At 27.9% G+C, this 19,865-nt stretch overlaps 2 protein-coding genes and 1 long non-coding RNA gene across 5 annotated transcripts in view; 2 read left to right on the top strand and 1 right to left on the bottom strand.

The window, feature by feature from the left end:
- LOC111617761 (protein disulfide-isomerase TMX3-like) overlaps positions 1-8,459 on the top strand; it is a 38,928-nt gene extending 30,469 nt beyond the window's left edge. For 2 of the 3 annotated variants that reach the window (XM_023359047.1, XM_023359048.1), the window contains 5 exons: positions 341-394; positions 1,891-2,089; positions 5,189-5,257; positions 7,325-7,454; positions 7,931-8,199. In XM_023359047.1, coding sequence (XP_023214815.1) covers positions 341-394; positions 1,891-2,089; positions 5,189-5,257; positions 7,325-7,454; positions 7,931-7,956 — 478 coding nt within the window. In that variant the 3' untranslated portion in view covers positions 7,957-8,199. Of the gene's footprint in view, positions 1-340; positions 395-1,890; positions 2,090-5,188; positions 5,258-7,324; positions 7,455-7,930; positions 8,200-8,440 lie in introns of those variants that run through there. The other variant, XR_002755473.1, reaches the window with a different exon arrangement.
- Positions 8,460-12,471: 4,012 nt separating this feature from the next.
- Positions 12,472-12,687, top strand: LOC111617763. Its single transcript, XR_002755474.1, has 2 exons — positions 12,472-12,537; positions 12,601-12,687. It is a non-coding gene; the product is annotated as an uncharacterized LOC111617763 (long non-coding RNA).
- Positions 12,688-14,157: 1,470 nt separating this feature from the next.
- LOC111617764 (techylectin-5A-like) lies at positions 14,158-17,697 on the bottom strand. The gene is made up of 4 exons (XM_023359051.1): positions 17,649-17,697; positions 17,436-17,579; positions 16,985-17,149; positions 14,158-14,404 (listed from the first exon to the last, which is right to left on the bottom strand). The coding sequence occupies exons 1-4, from the start codon at positions 17,695-17,697 to the stop codon at positions 14,172-14,174; spliced, it is 591 nt and encodes a 196-aa protein (XP_023214819.1). The 3' UTR covers positions 14,158-14,171.
- Between the last annotated feature and the right edge of the window lie 2,168 nt (positions 17,698-19,865).

Raw genomic sequence — 19,865 nt, 5'->3', positions numbered from 1 at the left:
AATAATGCTATGTTTTAATCATGCTATAATACTGTATGACTATTGTGGCTTAATTAAAATCTAATAGTATCATTGAATAATAATTTCTTTTATTGAATAATACATTTTTTATTGAAATACTGTTAATAAAAAAAAATATTTTGTTCACTTTTTATATTATATTATTATATTTGAATAAATGACAAATAAATCTTAATATTTACTTTCTTTTAGATAGATGAGTTTATGTATATTACTCAATTTTAATGTGTTCTGAAAATTATTCCAAATTCTAAGAATTCTAATGTATACTTATATCTTATTTAGAATTGCTTTTCAACATACTAAAAATTAATTACAGATTTAAAGATGTAGTAGAAGCAATAGCAACAACTAATCGAGACAGATATCATGAGTAAGTATTATATTATGTTTATAATCATGAGTTAAGATCACTTATTGTGTTTATTTTGATATGTTAGCTTTGCTAGACTTTCTTGATTAATCTGCTTACATGTTCATATGGATTAGATATTGCTGCTTTGCTTTGATAGTGGCATAATTAAAAGAATATTGATTTTACAAGAGAAACATTTAAAAATTCTAATTGACTAACATTTGAATACAAGTTGATATCACACATTTGATCTCTGTGGGAATCCAATGGAGGTAGAAATATGCCATTTTTCATGATAAAATTACTCTAAAATACCTAAGAAATTTATTTATGCAAAAAGAAAGCAAAATCAGTTTTTTTAGTTTTGCTACTATTAAAACAAAGCAGCTATATGTAAATAGATATATTGTTATATCTGTTTTTCTATTTTAATTATTTCTCTTTATTCAATTAAATCAGTCATAATTTTAACCCCATACACCCGATCTTCTACTCACCATGCTAGACATAGTGAATGCCGTTGTCAACCTTGTAGAATTGCCAGATGGCAGCACTTGACATCCGATGTTCACATTTTGGGCTGAAAATGTCAGCTGTAACCTCTCTAATATCTTAAAAGACTTGTTGACATATAAAAAATATTAAATTATTTAAAATCATATACTATAGATTAAATCAAGTATATATCATACATACCACTTCAAAAGCATTACTATAAAAATGTTACTAACTCATTATATATTATTACATATTTATGGCATTGGTTTTTCTTTGTTGTTAACTTTAATAAATGTTTTAAGTTTGTTGATAGAAGTGTCTATTCTTCACAACAATCACATCTAATATGTTTGCTTATCCAAATTATTTTATGACAGTTTTTTAGTGAAAGCAATGTCATAAACATATATACTTGCAGTAACTATTTTTATTAAATCCATAATTTATATTTTAAAGCTTGTATTATTCTAACTTCACATTATGTAGGCAAATTCCAACACAGAAAATTCATCTACTCATGCAGATATTTATATCAATCAATTCTTTGTTGCATGAATCTTAATTCATTACAAGGATTAAATTAAAAGTAAAGGATTACCTTTAATTTAAAAGTAAAGTTAGTAAAATTTAACAAATTAATATAACTTAGTACATGATAATACAAAATAAAATACACAATAATTAATTTTTGAAAAAACATGATAAATTAATTATATCTTTCCAGTATTTAAATCTTGTCAAATACTTTTTCTGCTTGCTTCAAATTTCACACATTGAAAAAGATACAAATAAAATCATTTTCTTAATCATAGCAACGTTTTTAATTTTAATAAATATGTTACTAGGATTAAGAATATATTTATATAATAGGAAGATGTATTTATAATAAATTTAAATTATAAAATTAATTATTTAAATCTTAAATATGCTTTCTCAATATTTATACCATCATTTTATTTGTTGTTCTTAACTGAAAAATAGTGATGTAATATTAAAATGTATAATTTTATTTGTAGGCACATTATTTTTGGATGGCTGGGTCAACCCGATCTAGCAAACTCAGTAGCTATGATGTCTCTTTCTGTTCCCAATTTTATAATAATAAATTCAGTTACTTACCAATATTACATGCCTCCTGTAATAGAAGATGAAAAAGTTCCTTCACCTCAAACTATGATTGCACTTTTGGATCAAGTAATTAATAAATCAGCACCAGTAAGTATTTAATTTCTTCATTTTTATAATTTGTATTTGAAAATGAAATGTTAAACATAGAAATGTTCATAAAGTTTGGTTTTTCATTTCAGATTTTTGTTTTTCTTTTTCAGTAAAATTTCCTAACTTTGCATGTTGTCGTTCAAAATTTTTAAATTACAAAAATTAGTTTATGTTTAAATTTGATTTTATAAATTATTTCTGTTTATAATTAACTAGATATTAAAATAACTAAATTTATGTGAATAGCAATCATAATTAATTTCTGCTAACTTTATTACATTTATTGGACATTTTATAAAATAAAAAAAAAAAAATGTGTGTTATGTGTGTCCTACAGTAATGCAATTACTTAGATTGGAGATTGATGTTTATATCATAAAATTATGTAGAGATAGAATTATTATATCAGTTCAATTGTTAGCTCTTTAGGTATTTGTGTTAAAGAGCATTATGTGTCACTTAGGATGCATAGTAGTGATGGCATTGCATTGATACAATGGGCACACAATACTAATTTCAAAATTTGTTGGAATAAATCAGTTCTAATTTATGAATTAAAGAAACATTGTCCAATTCAAATGACTGGTCAGATTCTTTTATTGGGCTATTTAAGACTAATTAAGTATAGGAAATGAAAAGTATTTTTAGATATTTGATATTTAAAGTTGTTATTAGAGGTTAGTTGTATATTGTCCAATTTGTCTGCTGGAACAAATGTATATTCATATATTAGCTAAATCTATCCCACTATAATGTCTGTGATGCCTTTCAGTTAGGAAGTGTGTGGAAAGATATACTAGATTCCAAAAACTTTTATAATTTCTGTAGTAACATAGTAAACTTATTTTATAAATATTTCTATTAGTCTTAAGGTATGGCCATTTTATTCTTAAAAATATATTATTTAAATATATTGTAAATTTGGATTTATGATATTTTAATTTTAAAACTGTTCTTCATTATTCACTTTCATAATTTGAATATATTCCATTTTTCTGTAGTTGATGATGGCCTAATAAAGGCTGAAAATATTTCTTTATTATGGTATTTGTTGGCTTCCTTATTGAGCAGATAGTATGATTTATAGAGGGTGTGATGAAATTCCGTGCCAATATTTTAGGGATAGATTCTAGGGTCAAAAATAAGCTTGAAATTTTCTATAGACTTTTTCAAGTTCTGACTTGTCAAAAATTCAGTTATGTATCTGTGTCAGTGGAGGATATTTTGAGTTCTCATAAATTATTCTACAGGAGGACCTACTTGGGAAATATTTACTGACTTCTAATCTGTTGACAGAAACATAAAAAACATACAAAATTACTTTTAAAAGTTGATAGCTCCAGTGTTACTACTACTTTGGCAGGGAATTTGTAAAGTACCCCTTTTTTGAAGCTATATTTCAAAAACAAAGTAGCCTTTGTAAAATATTTATAGAAGATTTTAAGCTTATTTTGTCCTTAGAATTTATTGGCATGGAGTTTCATTACCCCCTGTGTATAAGTATATTTACATGTAATGGTTTTAATACTTTAAATTGTATTAATAAAAAATCATACAATAAAAATTATTTAACTTCAAAAGACTAAATATTTTATTATCATTTTTCAAGAATAAGTAAAGAACATATATAATAATAAAAATTATAGGGATAATTAAAAAAATATATTTAATGAAGAAATATGATTGAATTTAAAATTGAGATTTGAAAATACAATGGAATCCCGGTTAACAAACGTCCTGGTTAACGACCAAATCAGTTAACAAACTTTTATTTTGTAAAAATTTTATCTCGGATAATGAACTTAACGGCTTTTTGTGTCAAATTTTTTTTGTGATTAACTAATTTTCCCTAAAAGTCGGCAAGCTTGTAAGCTTGCCGACTTTTAGGGAAAATTAGTTAATCATGTGTTGGTGATGGTCTAGGGTCCATTCGTACATTGGTGGTGGCAGAGGAGACAAAGATGACAAATATTTTACAGTGAAAATCGTTTATTAGAACGGGAAGATGCTTACATATTTGAAGTAGTTGGAAATGGCTTATCTACAGTATTTTCTCTCGGCACTGNCATTCGTACGTTGGTGGTGGCAGAGGAGACAAAGATGACAAATATTTTACAGTGAAAATCGTTTATTAGAACGGGAAGATGCTTACATATTTGAAGTAGTTGGAAATGGCTTATCTACAGTATTTTCTCTCGGCACTGAGGAGTGGCATATTGCTGGTTTTACAATAGTGCAAGCTGAACAGTCGTAGCTCCAGGACAAGATGGGTTCGCTTGGTCACAGAAGTGATGACAGGTGACAGCTGCAACAACTGGAGCAGTCTGCGAGACACAACACAAATTTTAGCAGGCACGACTTCAGACTTAATCCAGATGAAGACAACACAGATTAATTGCCATAGAATTTTTAGGAAAACTGCATTTTGACCTTGAGATTCGGGGTTTTATAGTATTTCTTCCTTGAATCTCACCTCACGATTAGTCCTGCGTCCCATTACTCGCTTCCCAATTGTTTTCTTCTTTGTCTCCAGGTGAAAACCGAAACCAGATCAGGTCACAAGAAAGGTTTGTTCCGAGGCATTTATTTCACACCTGTTCGTCGACTATGATCAGAGATTGTTGATAAACCTATAAGCCTTTTGCTCATAATTTAGCCTATTGTTTCTGCTATCTGTCATTTTAGAACTTAACGATCGTACGTGATGTTTTTATACCCGTCAAATCTTTTCCCTTTTCTGAAAATTTAACCTAGATTGACTGTTTGTGAGCACGTTTTCCTATATTTTCATTAAAGAAAACCCATTTTACAAATAAAATTACAAAAATACTGACGGTTAGAACGGATTAATTGTATTTGCATTAATTTCTATGGGAAAAATTGCTTCAGTTAATGAACGAACTTGTGGAGCAGATTACGTTCATTAACCGGGGTTCCACTGTAGATAACTTCTAATTTGATTTCTAACTTGGAAAGGAATTGCATATTAAGATGACTTATTTAAACTTTGTTACATAATAATAAAAATACTTAGTTATATTTTCATATAATTTAAATTTCTTAGATAAAAATTATTATTAATTTTTTAATCTGTAGGCTTATGGTGGTGACACAATGTTTTATCGTCTGTATAGAGCATATTTTGAGGCAAAAACTTCATTAATGGTAAGATTTTTTCTATTTATCAAATTTTTCAATTTAAAGTTTAATTAACAAGTTTATTATTATTTCATATAAAAGAGGATTTGAATAAATGGCACAAGTTCAATAAGGAATTAAAATAATGGTACAAAAAAACTAAATAAATAAAACAGAAACACTAAGCAACAAATTAACTAAAATTATGTAAGAATGTATTATATCAAGTCACATCATTTATATTAAAATTATATTAATACTGTGATTTACTAGGAAGTTTATGAGAATTAAAAATTATTGAAATAAAAATAAATTGCCAGTTGCAATCTGTACAAATAAATTTTTAGAAAAATATCTTTTAATATAAAGTAAATTTTTTTTTTATAAATCTACGTAACATGAAATCACATAATGTGCATAATAAAATTATAGTAAATGTAGAAGAAATTCCTCTCTTATGCATTACCCTATCAAATGCTTTGTCTTACGTGTATTTTGTTTGTCTTTATGTATCTGCTGTGAAATTTGAGGTGTACTGTTGTTCCTCAGTGTGGCATTAGGTGTTTCTAGATATGTAATGAGTGTTGGGTGCATTTTATAAAGATGTAGTAAATACAATAACCATGAGTGTGGAATGGTATTGAATGCCTTCCTGTAATCTGTATATGCTATGTGGAGGTTTTTGTGTTGTTTGTGTACTTGTAGTAAATTGACTGAATCTATGAGTAACTGTTTTTTGATCCCAGGTACTTTCTATGATAACTTTTTGTGCCTTTGTAAAAATGTGTTATTAATTTGTTTGTGGTGCATAAACCAAGAATTTTGTGTAGGAAAGCATATAACTTGGTCTGTATTGTGTAGGATCTTTAGATGTAATGTTTTTGTTTTAATGCATTTAACAGGTAGAGACAGGGTCATCCCTAGCAGATGCACTACTCTTAGGGCTAGTTTCTTATGCTACATAATATAATAATTGGTACTGCTTTACGTCATCAGGATATTTCCTGTCAAAAGATCAGCCTAATCTCTGATTTTAAAATCAATAAACATATATAACTAAAAGTAACTAGTAAAAAAAAAATCATAAAAGTAATTCATATTTTTTTTTTAATGTTAACATTTTGCCACTTTTTTCAATTGCTGTCCTCAACCTGAATTTCCTAAGCACTAGAGATGGCCCTTGTATTTGGTATCACTTGTATGAAATGTGATAAAGTCTAAGAAATTTTTTCATGTCTTTGGATTGTTGATTGTGTTTAAAATGTTTGGCTAGTTCTTGGTGCAAAAATCTAAATTTTTTGTACCAAAAATTGTAAACATTGAACCAGATGTTTTTCAACTGTATTCTTTGTATTTTGGATGTTGTTTATGTTTATTTCAACACAGGGTGTGATTGGTGCATTTTTTTTTTTTCCTCTCTCTCTCTCTTTGATCCAGCTTGTTTTTTTTTTTTTTTTTGTGTAATTGGATTATGGACTAAAGATTTTATGCAAAATAACATGTTTTAAAAGTAAAATCAAATAATATGGATAATTAAAGTATTTAGAAATTATTTTTCATTTTTGTATAGATAGAAACTTACTTATTGAATTTTTATTACAGCATGAAAATACATGTAAATAAACTTTTAATTCTTAGTTTTTAAAATGTAAAATGTTTTTGTATTGAAACTACATTATGTTATGAACTCCACTTTTGATTTATTGTGTATGTGTATGTGTTTTTTTTTTTTTTAAATCAAATTATTTAATGCTGGATTATTTCAGGCTATAATGTGACTAAATAATAATTATTTATCTAAAATAACTTGTAACTAAAACTAAATTTGGTGGTTATGCCACAATCTTATATTAATGTTAATAATTACATTAAACTTGGAATCAAATTAAATAATTTAAAATATTATGGAAGAAAAGATCAATCCAGAGTGGGACTCAAATCCACAACTTCTGCTTATTTTGCAGATGCATTACTAATTATGCTGTAAGACCTCTGGCTGATTTTTGCTTCCAGACCAATTAACTTCCTTTTTTGACAGAACTAAAGGAAAAAACAGTACAGTCAAAATTATAACAATAAACCCTTCTATTGTAGAGCATGTGGAAAGGCAATCCATTACTAACAACTTTATTATTGGGTCTACCACTTGGCCTACTTAGCATTATTTGCTATACCTCTTGCTGCAGTGATATCTTGGAAGCAGAAGATGAAGAACCACCATATGGTATTGTAGAAATTATTTGTTATAATAATTTTGTTATACTTAAACTCTTAATGTTTATTAATTTTGTTAAAACTTTTAAAGTATATATTCATAAAGCATATATTTTTTTAAATAAATACAATCTAATTAAATAAGGGACTTAGTTATCACAAAATGTTTTTAAGTCGTACATCATAAATATTAAACACCTATGAATTTAGCAATCTATGCTATTTAAACTGTTATTTAAGCATATGTGTTACTGTATTTTGTGATTTTGTTGAGATCAAAATTCAATATTTCATTCATTTTTTCTTTTATTTTGTATTATTTATGTATATCACCAAGATTCTTTTTGTATAATACATTTTTGGAATTTAGCTTGTGTATGATCTCAGGGTATATATTATTTAAAATTGATATTATATTTATATATAATGTCAGTTAAATAATAAAAATTATTGCATTATTTTTAACTTTCAAATTTTTTTTTCTAGCTCAAAGTCATGAAAAGAAAGAATAAATTTTTATTTTCCAAAAGAACACTGTTTTTACCTGGGATCCATCCAAGATTTTGAACTTGTTGAAGAAGCCCACTGAGTATATTTTAAAGTGCAGTTAGGTTTATTTATATTTAAAACATACTTATTATACTAGAAAGTATGTCATTCATTTCTTGTTAATACAGTATTATTGGTTGAAGCACTGATCTGTATATTTTGTATTATTTTATGTATATTTAAAATGCTGAACCTTTTTATTTATAATTTCATACTTATGTTTATTATTAAAATTTTACATTAATGTAAAAAAGGATAAAAAAAATTTATTTATGTTAATATTATTTTGTTTTTAATATAATATAAACATATACTCACTCATACAATAATTATAATGTTGGTATCTTACATAAGATTCCAATAATTTTTCTATAGTACTGATATGATCAGAATTTTCAATATATTTTTTTTTCTTTAGTTAATGTAAAATCTTGTATTATTTTCCAGAAAAACTAAACAAAGTGATTAATATAACTTGAAAAAGTAAGTCCAATTAAGTTAATTTTTTTTTTAAATACAAAATTTATTAATGTGATTCTGAATTCATTTAAGAACAATTTTGTATCAAGAAGTGTTTTGCTGATTGAAATAGATTGATATTATTAAATATGAATAATGTTGCATGGGAATTTTGAAATCTTGAACAATAAAAGATGTAATATTTAAGAGTTTAAAATTTTTAAATCAAATATTATTATTTTTATTTTTTATTAAGTTTGTATAAAATGGAAATTTAAAATTAGTTTTAATGAATTTATAAATATTATTGTCTTTTTTTATACTTATTGGAATGCTTAAAATGTAATAAATNTTTTCAGCTATCATTTAGCCATCATCAGTTTCCATTAACCATATTTTACAAACTTCACCCTATTTTATGAACTTTATGGAATAAGTTGTACTGATGATAGCTAAATGAAAGCCAAAAACATTTTTTTTAGTGATAATTTAAGATTTGGCTTCCTTTAAAAAGTGATTGAATTTACATGTTTTAATGTTAGAACATTTTAATATACTGATTTATTTTTTAAAATGATTTTATTTTATTTCAAATATTTAATGTATACTTTTTAATAAATTACTTATGTATTTTATAACTAAAAATAATTGCACCATATCTCATTATTTTTAGCTAGAAATTATAATTCTATTTATAAAAAAATCTACTAGTATTATTTTTTTATCCAACCATAGATAATTAGTAAAACCCCCTTTCAATCTGCCTTTAATTTTTATAAAGGATTCAACATCTTTCCAATCCTAAGTGAATAATGATATCATTGCACGATTGAGTATTATATTCAATTGTAGTATGATATCAGCAGTTAAGCTCAGGAGAAACTGGGATCAAATTCAAGCAGTTATAAAACTACAGGAATTTTTAAGGGTGGTCTGTTTTGATTATGTTGAACCCCTCCCTCACCACCCAACCACTCCCATTTTGGGTTTGGCTAAATCCACAATGTGCTTGTGAAATAAAGACTGTCTAAGTGCCCAGAGGGCAAAAAGAGTCTAATAAATGATTTATTATAATTTATTTTATTGTGTTTAAAGCATTTAAAAGCAAAGATTATGAGTATATGTTTTTAAAAATGTATAAACTTTAATACTTTCCTATACTAATTGTATTCTTTAACTTGATGTTTTAAGTAATTATATTATATAAATGTGTTAAGATGTATAAAACTTTAATAACCAATTGTAAGATTCTATGATTTTTATTATCTCTGTAGAGATAACAAGCATAGAATTTTATAGTAATCTTAAAATTGAGAACAAAAATATTGGATAAAACATTTCCAGATCATATTAGAAACAAAACATGTTCACATTTTCTTGAAACAGAAATATGAAAAATTTTTGTTTATAGTATAATCATCAGACACTTTAAAGTAATCAAAACAAAAGTACATGTCAATATTTTATATCTTTATTTAGTTTTTTCTAACAAAAATGTAATCAAAACAAAATTATGAATCTCATTATTGAATTATTTAGGTGTAATATACTTTTTTATTATCAAAAATAAAAATAATATTATAAACATTAATTTTTATAACATAAAAACAATACAAACTATGAGAATAATATGTAGTTTAAAGGGAGAATAGAATGTGCTTATAAAAATGCTATTGTATTTTTATTATTATAAACTTTTTGTTAATGAATTTATTTAACATTCAAAAAACTTTGTTTTTTTATAAGCATTCCAATAAGTAATAAAAAAATTGTTAAAAATATCTAAGTTTAATTAAACTGATTGTAAACTTAACCATTTATTTCCAATTTAATTAGATTAAAGTTGAACAGAAATAATTATATATAAATTTTAATTGTAAAACACTTTGTAACTAATGTAAAAATTATTTTGTTTAATTATTCCATTTACTTAGTTATTAAAATTTGTACAAAATACAAACAAATTTTTAAATTAAAATTGAAGTTATATTGCTATGAATTTCAACTTTAAATTTACATTTTTTTTTTTTTTTTATGTTGAGATTATCTCATTGTTTATATTATTTATCTTTGAATCACAAACTGTGATAAAAAAAGGGGGGAGAATAAAGATAAAATTTTTTTAATTTCAAAAGGGGAAGGTGGGGTTTAAAAACAGAATTTTTTTCATATATGTCTATCATTCTGTCAAAAATTTTATTACAGAAATTCAAATATGCTCTAAAACATGTCATTTTTATATATATTCTATTACAAATAGATGCAAAAGTGCTCAAGGTTATATGTGCCTTGTGTAAAAGAATAAACAATACTTTTACTGAAAATACATCATGAAAACATTGCATTAGTTTACTGTTAACAGTTAACAATAACATAGCAGTCACTTAATTTGTACCCACAGTAGATTTATTAATAAATTATTGTTGATTTAAAATTAGTTTAAAAAGTATTTCATCTTTATTTTCAATGTAATTAACATGAGAAAACCAGAGTTGAAAATGTTGTTCTAGCAATTTTCTAACTTAGACTGACCAAATATTACTACATTTGGTTTTGTTAAGAGTTATACTTAAAATAAAATGTTTCAATGTTTGAATGTACATTTAAAAATTATGCTTTTAATCTTCACATTTGATAAAGCTTGGCACCATCTTTACAAATTCAATCACTTCAACCACCACTATTTTAAGGAAGCCAAATCTTAAATTATTACTAGGGGGAAAAAATGTTTTCAGCTATCATTTAGCCATCATCAGTTTCCATTAACCATATTTTACAAACTTCACCCTATTTTATGAACTTTATGGAATAAGTTGTACTGATGATAGCTAAATGAAAGCCAAAAACATTTTTTTTAGTGATAATTTAAGATTTGGCTTCCTTTAAAAAGTGATTGAATTTACATGTTTTAATGTTAGAACATTTTAATATACTGATTTATTTTTTAAAATGATTTTATTTTATTTCAAATATTTAATGTATACTTTTTAATAAATTACTTATGTATTTTATAACTAAAAATAATTGCACCATATCTCATTATTTTTAGCTAGAAATTATAATTCTATTTATAAAAAAATCTACTAGTATTATTTTTTTATCCAACCATAGATAATTAGTAAAACCCCCTTTCAATCTGCCTTTAATTTTTATAAAGGATTCAACATCTTTCCAATCCTAAGTGAATAATGATATCATTGCACGATTGAGTATTATATTCAATTGTAGTATATAAAACAACTCCTTAGTTCAGAGAGCCAAATATTTTTTAATAATAAATATTTTCAATCTCCTTTCAAATCATCTGCTTGTATAACTATATCCATTCAAACAAAGAAGTACAGTATGTACAGTACAGTACTTATGTAAGCTGATGATCTGAAAGTAGATAAAAAATGTTTCTACTACTGTGTTTGGCCTCCCAAACTAAGCAATTCGGTTATATATACTATATATAATGATACCAGTGTAGTGTGAGTTAGTGGATTGAGGATTGTTTTCAACTTGTAATCTGTTATAGGTCTATTTTATTGTTTTACTTTCTTATACTGCTGTTTCATTCCATTGACCTTTGTCAGCCTATCTAACTGTAAGTAAATCAGATTACAGAATCAAAACTAATTCCATACTTAAAAATAAATAAATAATAATAGTNCTGTTTGCCAGAATTGTTGCAGCAGCGCATGTGGTTCGGGAGATACCTGGAATGTTTGAAAAGATGCAGCAGAATTTCTTTTGATAATGTCTGCATTTAATGGGGCCGACAATTCGAACAACTTTGTAACAGCATCATTTCGTATGTATTACATTTACATTAGTATATTGTACGTCTTTGTTTCGTTATTAAACGTTTGTTTATTGGTATGTTTTGTGTAGTCGCGCTATCCGCGGTATACTTCCTTACATTAGACGGATTCTACTGACTCATGATTACGTCAGCAAACATAGGTTCCTATTCAAAAGTTATTCCGTTTCGCCCCTATATACGCTTCTGAAGATTGAGACCAACCTTTTGAATTAGCCATTCTCATATAATTAAACTGTATTGATGATGATAAGTAACTTTTATTAAAAAGAAAATGAATGTAAGTCTTTCCCCACCTTCCCTATATTAACATATTGAAAAATAATTCAGATTTGTTTTCTAGAATTCATAAAGGAAAACCTCAAAAGTTTGTGCCAAATGCACTTTATTAAATGTTATCGTTTTATTTGTATTATTGTATCTGAAAAAATGGATAAAAAATATTAAAATAAACAATTTTATGATACTCTTTCTTTTATTTCTAATTCGGTAATTTTAAATGAAGGATATAATTATTAAATTAATAAACTCCTTTAAGCGATTCAAATGTAAAATTCTTAATCTTAATAAACTATTGCAGTTTTAGAAAAAGGATTAATAAAATACTTTTAATATGAAGAATGTAAAATTGCTTTAAATTTTTTTAACTTCAGTTGTTTAAAATAAACATGTAAAATTTGTTATTCAATAGTACCTGTTAGTGGAAATGAATCTAATCATTTTAAATTGAGCAACTATTTTTTTTTTTAACTCTCCTCCCTTTGGGCACCAAGAAGGCCTTTTTAGCAAGCCCGTTATGGTTTGGCCAGGCCCACAGTGGGGTGGCCAGTTGATGAGTGAAGGGGCCCAATATATCCAGACAGACCACCTCAGAAAAATGGTTGTTCTGGGGGACCAGGATCAAAAAATCCTGGTCCCCCAGAGCAACCATTAAAAAAAAACACCTCTAATTCTAAATTACTTAATTATTTTTAATACTAAATTAGTTTACTAATATTTTTATTATCGTAAGTTAGATTTAAAATGATTAAAACATATTTATACTGTTTTATCAAAATATTCATGTAAACAATGACACACTGTGGCTGCTGTTATCTTATTTTCTTTAGAACGTTGATGTCATCATCAGATAAAAAATTTTTATCTTATGCTTTTCATTAAAATATATATATATTTTAATTGTTTGTGGTTTTAGATCCTTTACTGCTCAGAGAGAACCAATCGCTTGTTTTTGAATAATTGGGTATTTAAATATTTATTAAATTATACATATGAGAGAATTTTGTTCTGTATTACAGTAAAACCTGTTTAAATGGCCACCCCTTCAAAGCGACCATCCGTTATAAAGACCACTTTTGTTCGAAACTATTGGTGGAAACTATTAGTACCGTATATTGGGGCATGTGTTCCCCATTTCGTCTGTGTTGCTCCATTCCTAATTTCAAGGAAGTCCAAAATTCCATTATAATCAAAAAACAAAATTCATGTCTTTAGCCTATTCTGCAAATATAAAATAAACTAATAAACGATATTTATCCATTGTCCCAAGCAGCTTCCTAGCATGTTGACCAAAATTAGGCCTTAAAAACAGGAACCTTCCATGTTTTCAATACCCAAGTTGCAACCAGTGCCACTTTGTGGATGCGCTGATCTGACATTGAATCATAGTTTGAAACTTTTTGCATAATTTATGCCGTTTTTTATAGCTTGTGTCTCCCCTTTTGTATAATCTATGGGTTCCACCGATGGTCAAAGTTAGGGATTTTACTGTACCTATAATTTATATTATTCTGCATTTCGTTACGATTAAAATAAATTTAACTATATCTTCAAATAATCATTATTAATTTTATATTATGATATTACAGATTATAAAAACATAATTTTTATTGTACAGTATTCAATTTGAAAACTTTACAAAGAGAAATCTGCGGGTCTTATTTTCATTTCTGCATCGGGTGAATATCTTGATTCTTCTGATGCATCCGAATTTTCATAGGGCCCATTTAGATAAAATATGTTCGTATCTGGCTTTATACAATCAGCATACCACCAACCACCTTTGAATTTTTCTGCACACAAGCCTTCATTATTTTCGTTGTCTTTAGTACTGAATTCTTTATTATTAGAATAACTCAAAGAATAACCTGAAAATATATAATAATGTTAAGTTTAAGAAATTATAATTTCTTGAGTATGAAAATCAAAAATTTTGTTTATTATACAGTGACAAAAGTCCCATATGTTCTTTAAGTATTCAGGGTGATTTAAAAGGCTGGAGTCAATCTTCGGAGGGTTTAAAATGAAACAACTTTCGAATAGGAAACCTATGCTCGTTGACGTAATCTTGTGTCAGTACAAGCTTTGTAACGTAACTGAGGGCATGTCAAATGCTTGTTTACGAGAACAGGTGGACAACCCAGAAACACTGTTTGCCAGAATTGTTGCAGCAGCGCATGTGGTTCGGGAGATACCTGGAATGTTTGAAAAGATGCAGCAGAATTTCTTTTGATAATGTCTGCATTTAATGGGGCCGACAATTCGAACAACTTTGTAACAGCATCATTTCGTATGTATTACATTTACATTAGTATATTGTACGTCTTTGTTTCGTTATTAAACGTTTGTTTATTGGTATGTTTTGTGTAGTCGCGCTATCCGCGGTATACTTCCTTACATTAGACGGATTCTACTGACTCATGATTACGTCAGCAAACATAGGTTCCTATTCAAAAGTTATTCCGTTTCGCCCCTATATACGCTTCTGAAGATTGAGACCAACCTTTTGAATTACCCTATACTGTACATTACGTTCAACCTAGCAATGAACGTGGAAATATTAAACTTTGCGTATGTAAACTAATGAACATCGGTTTCGTTCTTCGTTTTGAAAAAGACTGTAGCGACCAATTAATTTTTTATTAAATTTAACGAAATTTTGATTTATTCATAACTTTGAAAATTATATTTTATGGATCAACATACCTAGTCGTAATTTAAATTATACAGCCGGATGGCCGAGCAATTATGTTGACAGCCTACTGCTCTGGGGGATCTGGGATCGAATCCGGATGGGTCTGGAAAATAATCCAGAAATTTGCACGAGGAGTGGTCTGCCGAATATATCGGGTCCATTCCTCGCCACCCAATCACCCCATTGTGGGCCTGCTCGAACCTATAACGGGCTTGCTAAAATGGCCTCTTAGTACTAATCCACAGGAAGGAAAGAATAAAGAAAAACATCGTCAAATCCTGTTTATCCGGATAATTCGAAATTAGTGTGGTATTGAAATTAAAGTCTAAAATTTCATATTATAATTAAACTTGCATGCTTTACTGACTTTTTTTAAAACTCTTTTCGTCCTGTGGGTACTAAGAGGAATTTTTTTTACCAAGCCCATTATGGGTTCAGCCAGGCCCACAATGGGTGGCCGGGTGATGAGGGACGGGGTCCAACATATCCGAACAGACCACCACCTGAAAAATTCCTGGGGATTTTTCCCGGGTTCCTCAGAGTGGTAGGCTGCCATTTTGACCGCTCGGCCATCCGACCGTCAATGCTTTACTGACTTGAAAACAATAGAAATATTAAAATTACAGTACTGTACATAAATAGGAACATAAAATTACTCGGTACAGAGGGAGTGTATTTTTACTTTCTCAGCTGTTAAATATTAATATAACAGAAAAATTCTTGGGGGTCAAAAAATGACCCCCAAGATTTTTACATTTTTTGGACAAGGGACCTCGAAACGTCGAGAAATGCAAACAATCGGGGTTTCTTTTGTATGTGAGGATGTTTGTGTTGGGGGCACGATTTTGTTCACCCTGTACCTGTTTTAAGCTTAATAACTCCTGTGCTTTTTGTTGAAAATTTTGAAATTTTGCAGCGAAGTTTGTGTATTAAAGGGGTTGGTGCTATTAAATTTTGGTGATTAAATGTCCAGGGGTAGGAAGATAGAGGGGGTCGTGTGTCATATCTCGAATAGGATCGGACTTAATGAAGATTTTACTCATTATTAGCATTTATAATTTTTCTTATAACACTCATCTCTATCTTCAAAATTAAGCTTCTTGCCATTTTATGATAATTAAAAATATAAAATGTCATAAAAGATGGTGCCACATGAATTTTTAAAAGTTGCCGGAAAAGCAACTCTTCGCTGGGTTTTTCATCCTTGAAAACGTGAGATTATTATGTAGATACATAAGGCCATAAATAGTTCTATGATCTTAAACATTGCAAAAACTAATAATTTCACAAAATGTATAAAAATTTTGAAAGAAACAGTTATTCAAACAAATCCGGAAAACGGGATTTAACTGAACAACAGGAATATAAAAATTACTGGGTAAAGGGAGATAGTCCTCTCGGGATGATCGCCTTGGCAGATCTCAAATGTGTTGCGTTGCCGTATCCCATTGAAACCAAAAACCCTCGCCATCCGGCAATCTCAGTGCAGGCTTGGCCGAATTCACGATGGGTCTGAGAAAAGCCCTCTTACTGCCCACAGGGCAGAAGGAGGAAAAACCCATTTGCAAAGGTAAAAGTCTTTCATCATAAAAGCAAAACGCTTATATAATGAAGGATTTTAGGAATTGACACGCTAATACACGAACTACCATTAATTCGTATGTCTATAGCCTTATATACTTTCTAGAAATGTTAGTATATCAGGCATCGTTTCACGAATCTTGAGAGGGCTGAAAATTTTCAATTAACTTACCTCCGTGACCTTCGAATCCAGATAAATGTATTCTATAATATTGATCTTCGTTTTCGATCCAGAATTCTCTGTAGATAGCATATCGCCTTTTTCCATCGATATCTTTAATGTCAATCCTCAAGGAATAATTTCCTTGATTGGTCAAAGAGAAAATTCTGTCGTTTCCTATGAAATATTAAATTGATTTAATTTAATTCTGAAATTCAATACTTAACATTCTTTTTGAATTGATATAAATACTCTTACCAAGCCAAAAATCTTTGTCTAATGATCCGAAACCTATCTTATATTCTTTCCAAGTTCTATGAAAAAATTGTGAAGGACTACTAAAGTTTCCTCTACGCTGGAATATCTAATAAATAATAAAATAAACAAATTAAAATATATTTTAAAATGCAAAGAAAAAATATCACCATTTATATATAGATTTATTTTACCGTCCATCCTCCACCATCAGTTTCCATATCGCAATAAACTAACATACTCCCTATATGACCCCAATTCAAGGGCCAAATTCTATATAAACCGCTCTCGTTATGGCCAGATTTTAACAATTGAGCACAATCAATAGAACCAGGATGTAAGAAATGAGCATCTGTATCAAAATAATTGAATTATTCAAAATTTTATATTAAAAATTATTAAATATTTAATCGATACTCACGAATTGCAACTGAGAAAGTGGTGAAAAATAATATCGTCAGCACGTTCATCTTCGTTTTCCAATGATGCTGCGGACCAACGATCTTGGATGATAATGATGACCTTCTGGAGAAAACCTCTATTTATTTAACGTGAACTGGTTTGGCTGGATCTTCTTCATACAAGATATTTTTTAAATTGACTTTTAAGTCACTCATCCCAACATTTAAATAATCTTTTCGGAATTTTTAATTTATTACTCTTCAATTATTTTTTAAGAAATATATTTTACTTATCAGCATATTCTGAATATGAATAAAAGCAATTTTTTAATGAATTTATTAGTTGTCAAGGAGCCATTAGCCATTATTATAGGAAGATTGTGTTGTTAATTTTAAGTATAAAAATAGAAATTTATAATTAATATTAAAGTTATTATTAAATGTCAAAACAAGTGCAGAAAAAATGTTTAAATTTATATAAACTGAGGGACTTAATGCAGTAAAAACAAATTTTTTTAAAGTTTAATTGATATTAAACTTATTTTATTAGATTTATAGTCTATATTTACAGTATATACATTAAAAAATTATATACATAGTGATTAATTTTATAAAATTTATTTATTGAATATTTGTATAAATTTATTTAATTTATAAATAATAAAATGTTTTAATGCAATTTTATTTTTTTAATATTAAAAACGATTTTTATATCCTGTCTGAAAACTTGAATGGATGCAAATAATTTCACGTGTTGATGCTAACGACCATAGGACGTTGACGTTTCTAAGAACGAGTCTTATAAATCTGATATGCAGATTGTAAAATATTTTATATTTTATCCTTATTTAAATACTGAAAAATAAAATAAAACTGATTAATTGCAATGCATAATTAAGCCTATATGATCGTATTTAAGTGCAATTTATAAGGATTTAAAGCAAATCATATAACTATAATAAAACTTACATACATTGTCCATTATAATGGATTCAAATCCAGTTTATTTAGTTTATCATTTATCAAGCATTTGTGTTATCCGAGATATCATTGGTCCACATTACCTTGGATAATAGGGATTTTACTGTATATAACTTTTATTAATATCATTCGCTAAGTTGAAATTAATTAAAAATTGTTACATCGCGTATATCTTTTATGAAGAAAATAAAAAAGACAAAGATCTTTCGTTGCTAACTATGGGAAATGCATAACCAAGGAAATTAATGCCTAATCCTAGGACTAGAGATCGATCCTAACCGCAATCTTATGAATTTTTCTTGGGTGGTATGTTCCTGATATATCATCCATCGTCTCTAACTTGCCGGTAGTCACCATTTTGGGTCTGGATGAACCCAGTAGATTCGTCTAGGCCCACAATAGGTATGAGTTAAAAGACCCTCTTATAACTTAATTAAGGCAGAAAGACAATTTTTTTTTAATCTTTTATTAACGTAAAAGTTTTATTTTTGTACGGTGAATATACTACAACGGATAAAACATTATTTGAAGTGTCGAAATCATAAATGAAACAGATGATATAAATTAATTTTTGCAGTGGTTTTTTGTGGCCGAATGGATAAAACCATTGAACCCCAGTAGTAGATCGCGGGTTCGTGCTTGACCAACGGGATAGCCAAGTGAAGTTTTCCGAATGTTTTTCACTAAATAGAGGCCATTTTCCTCGTAAAAAGTTCTCCCGGGAGACGCTTCCCATTGGCAAATCTTTCATGTGTTCTATTATCAATCCAATACAATACAATTTCCACAAAGGATTTTCCTGTTACCAAAGTAAAAACTGACAGAGACTACCTTACTATAGCTCGAAATTTTTTCTGTTAGTGAAAAATGTAAGAAAGTTCAAATTTCATTTATGAAAAGAGTTCTAGAGGTATGAAAATATAACATATATGAAAGACCTAGTTGTCAGAAAGCCTGTAATTCTTTAATTCTTGTATTTTACCTGAATAAAATTTAATATTTTGCATTTAAGTGTTTTCATACAATAACAAATTGCATGTTGCTTTATTTGAATTACATAAGTTTATGCCAGGGGTAGCGAACCTATGGCACACGTGCCCAAAGTGCACGTAAAGAGAAATCATCTGGCAACGTTTTTTTATAGGGCCAGATCTGGTAGTTGTGCTGTGGGTTCGTGCACGCAGGCGGCCAAATTCCTAGGACGACTAATAGTGTACTTTAAAAAATAAAATTCAATCATAATTTAATTTTAATTT

The sequence above is a fragment of the Centruroides sculpturatus genome, unplaced genomic scaffold, assembly GCF_000671375.1.
Source record: "Centruroides sculpturatus isolate CEXI.00-Female unplaced genomic scaffold, Cexi_2.0 scaffold1227, whole genome shotgun sequence".
In the NCBI taxonomy this organism is placed as follows: Eukaryota; Metazoa; Arthropoda; class Arachnida; order Scorpiones; family Buthidae; genus Centruroides; species Centruroides sculpturatus.
This window is presented reverse-complemented; position numbering and strand designations above follow the sequence as displayed.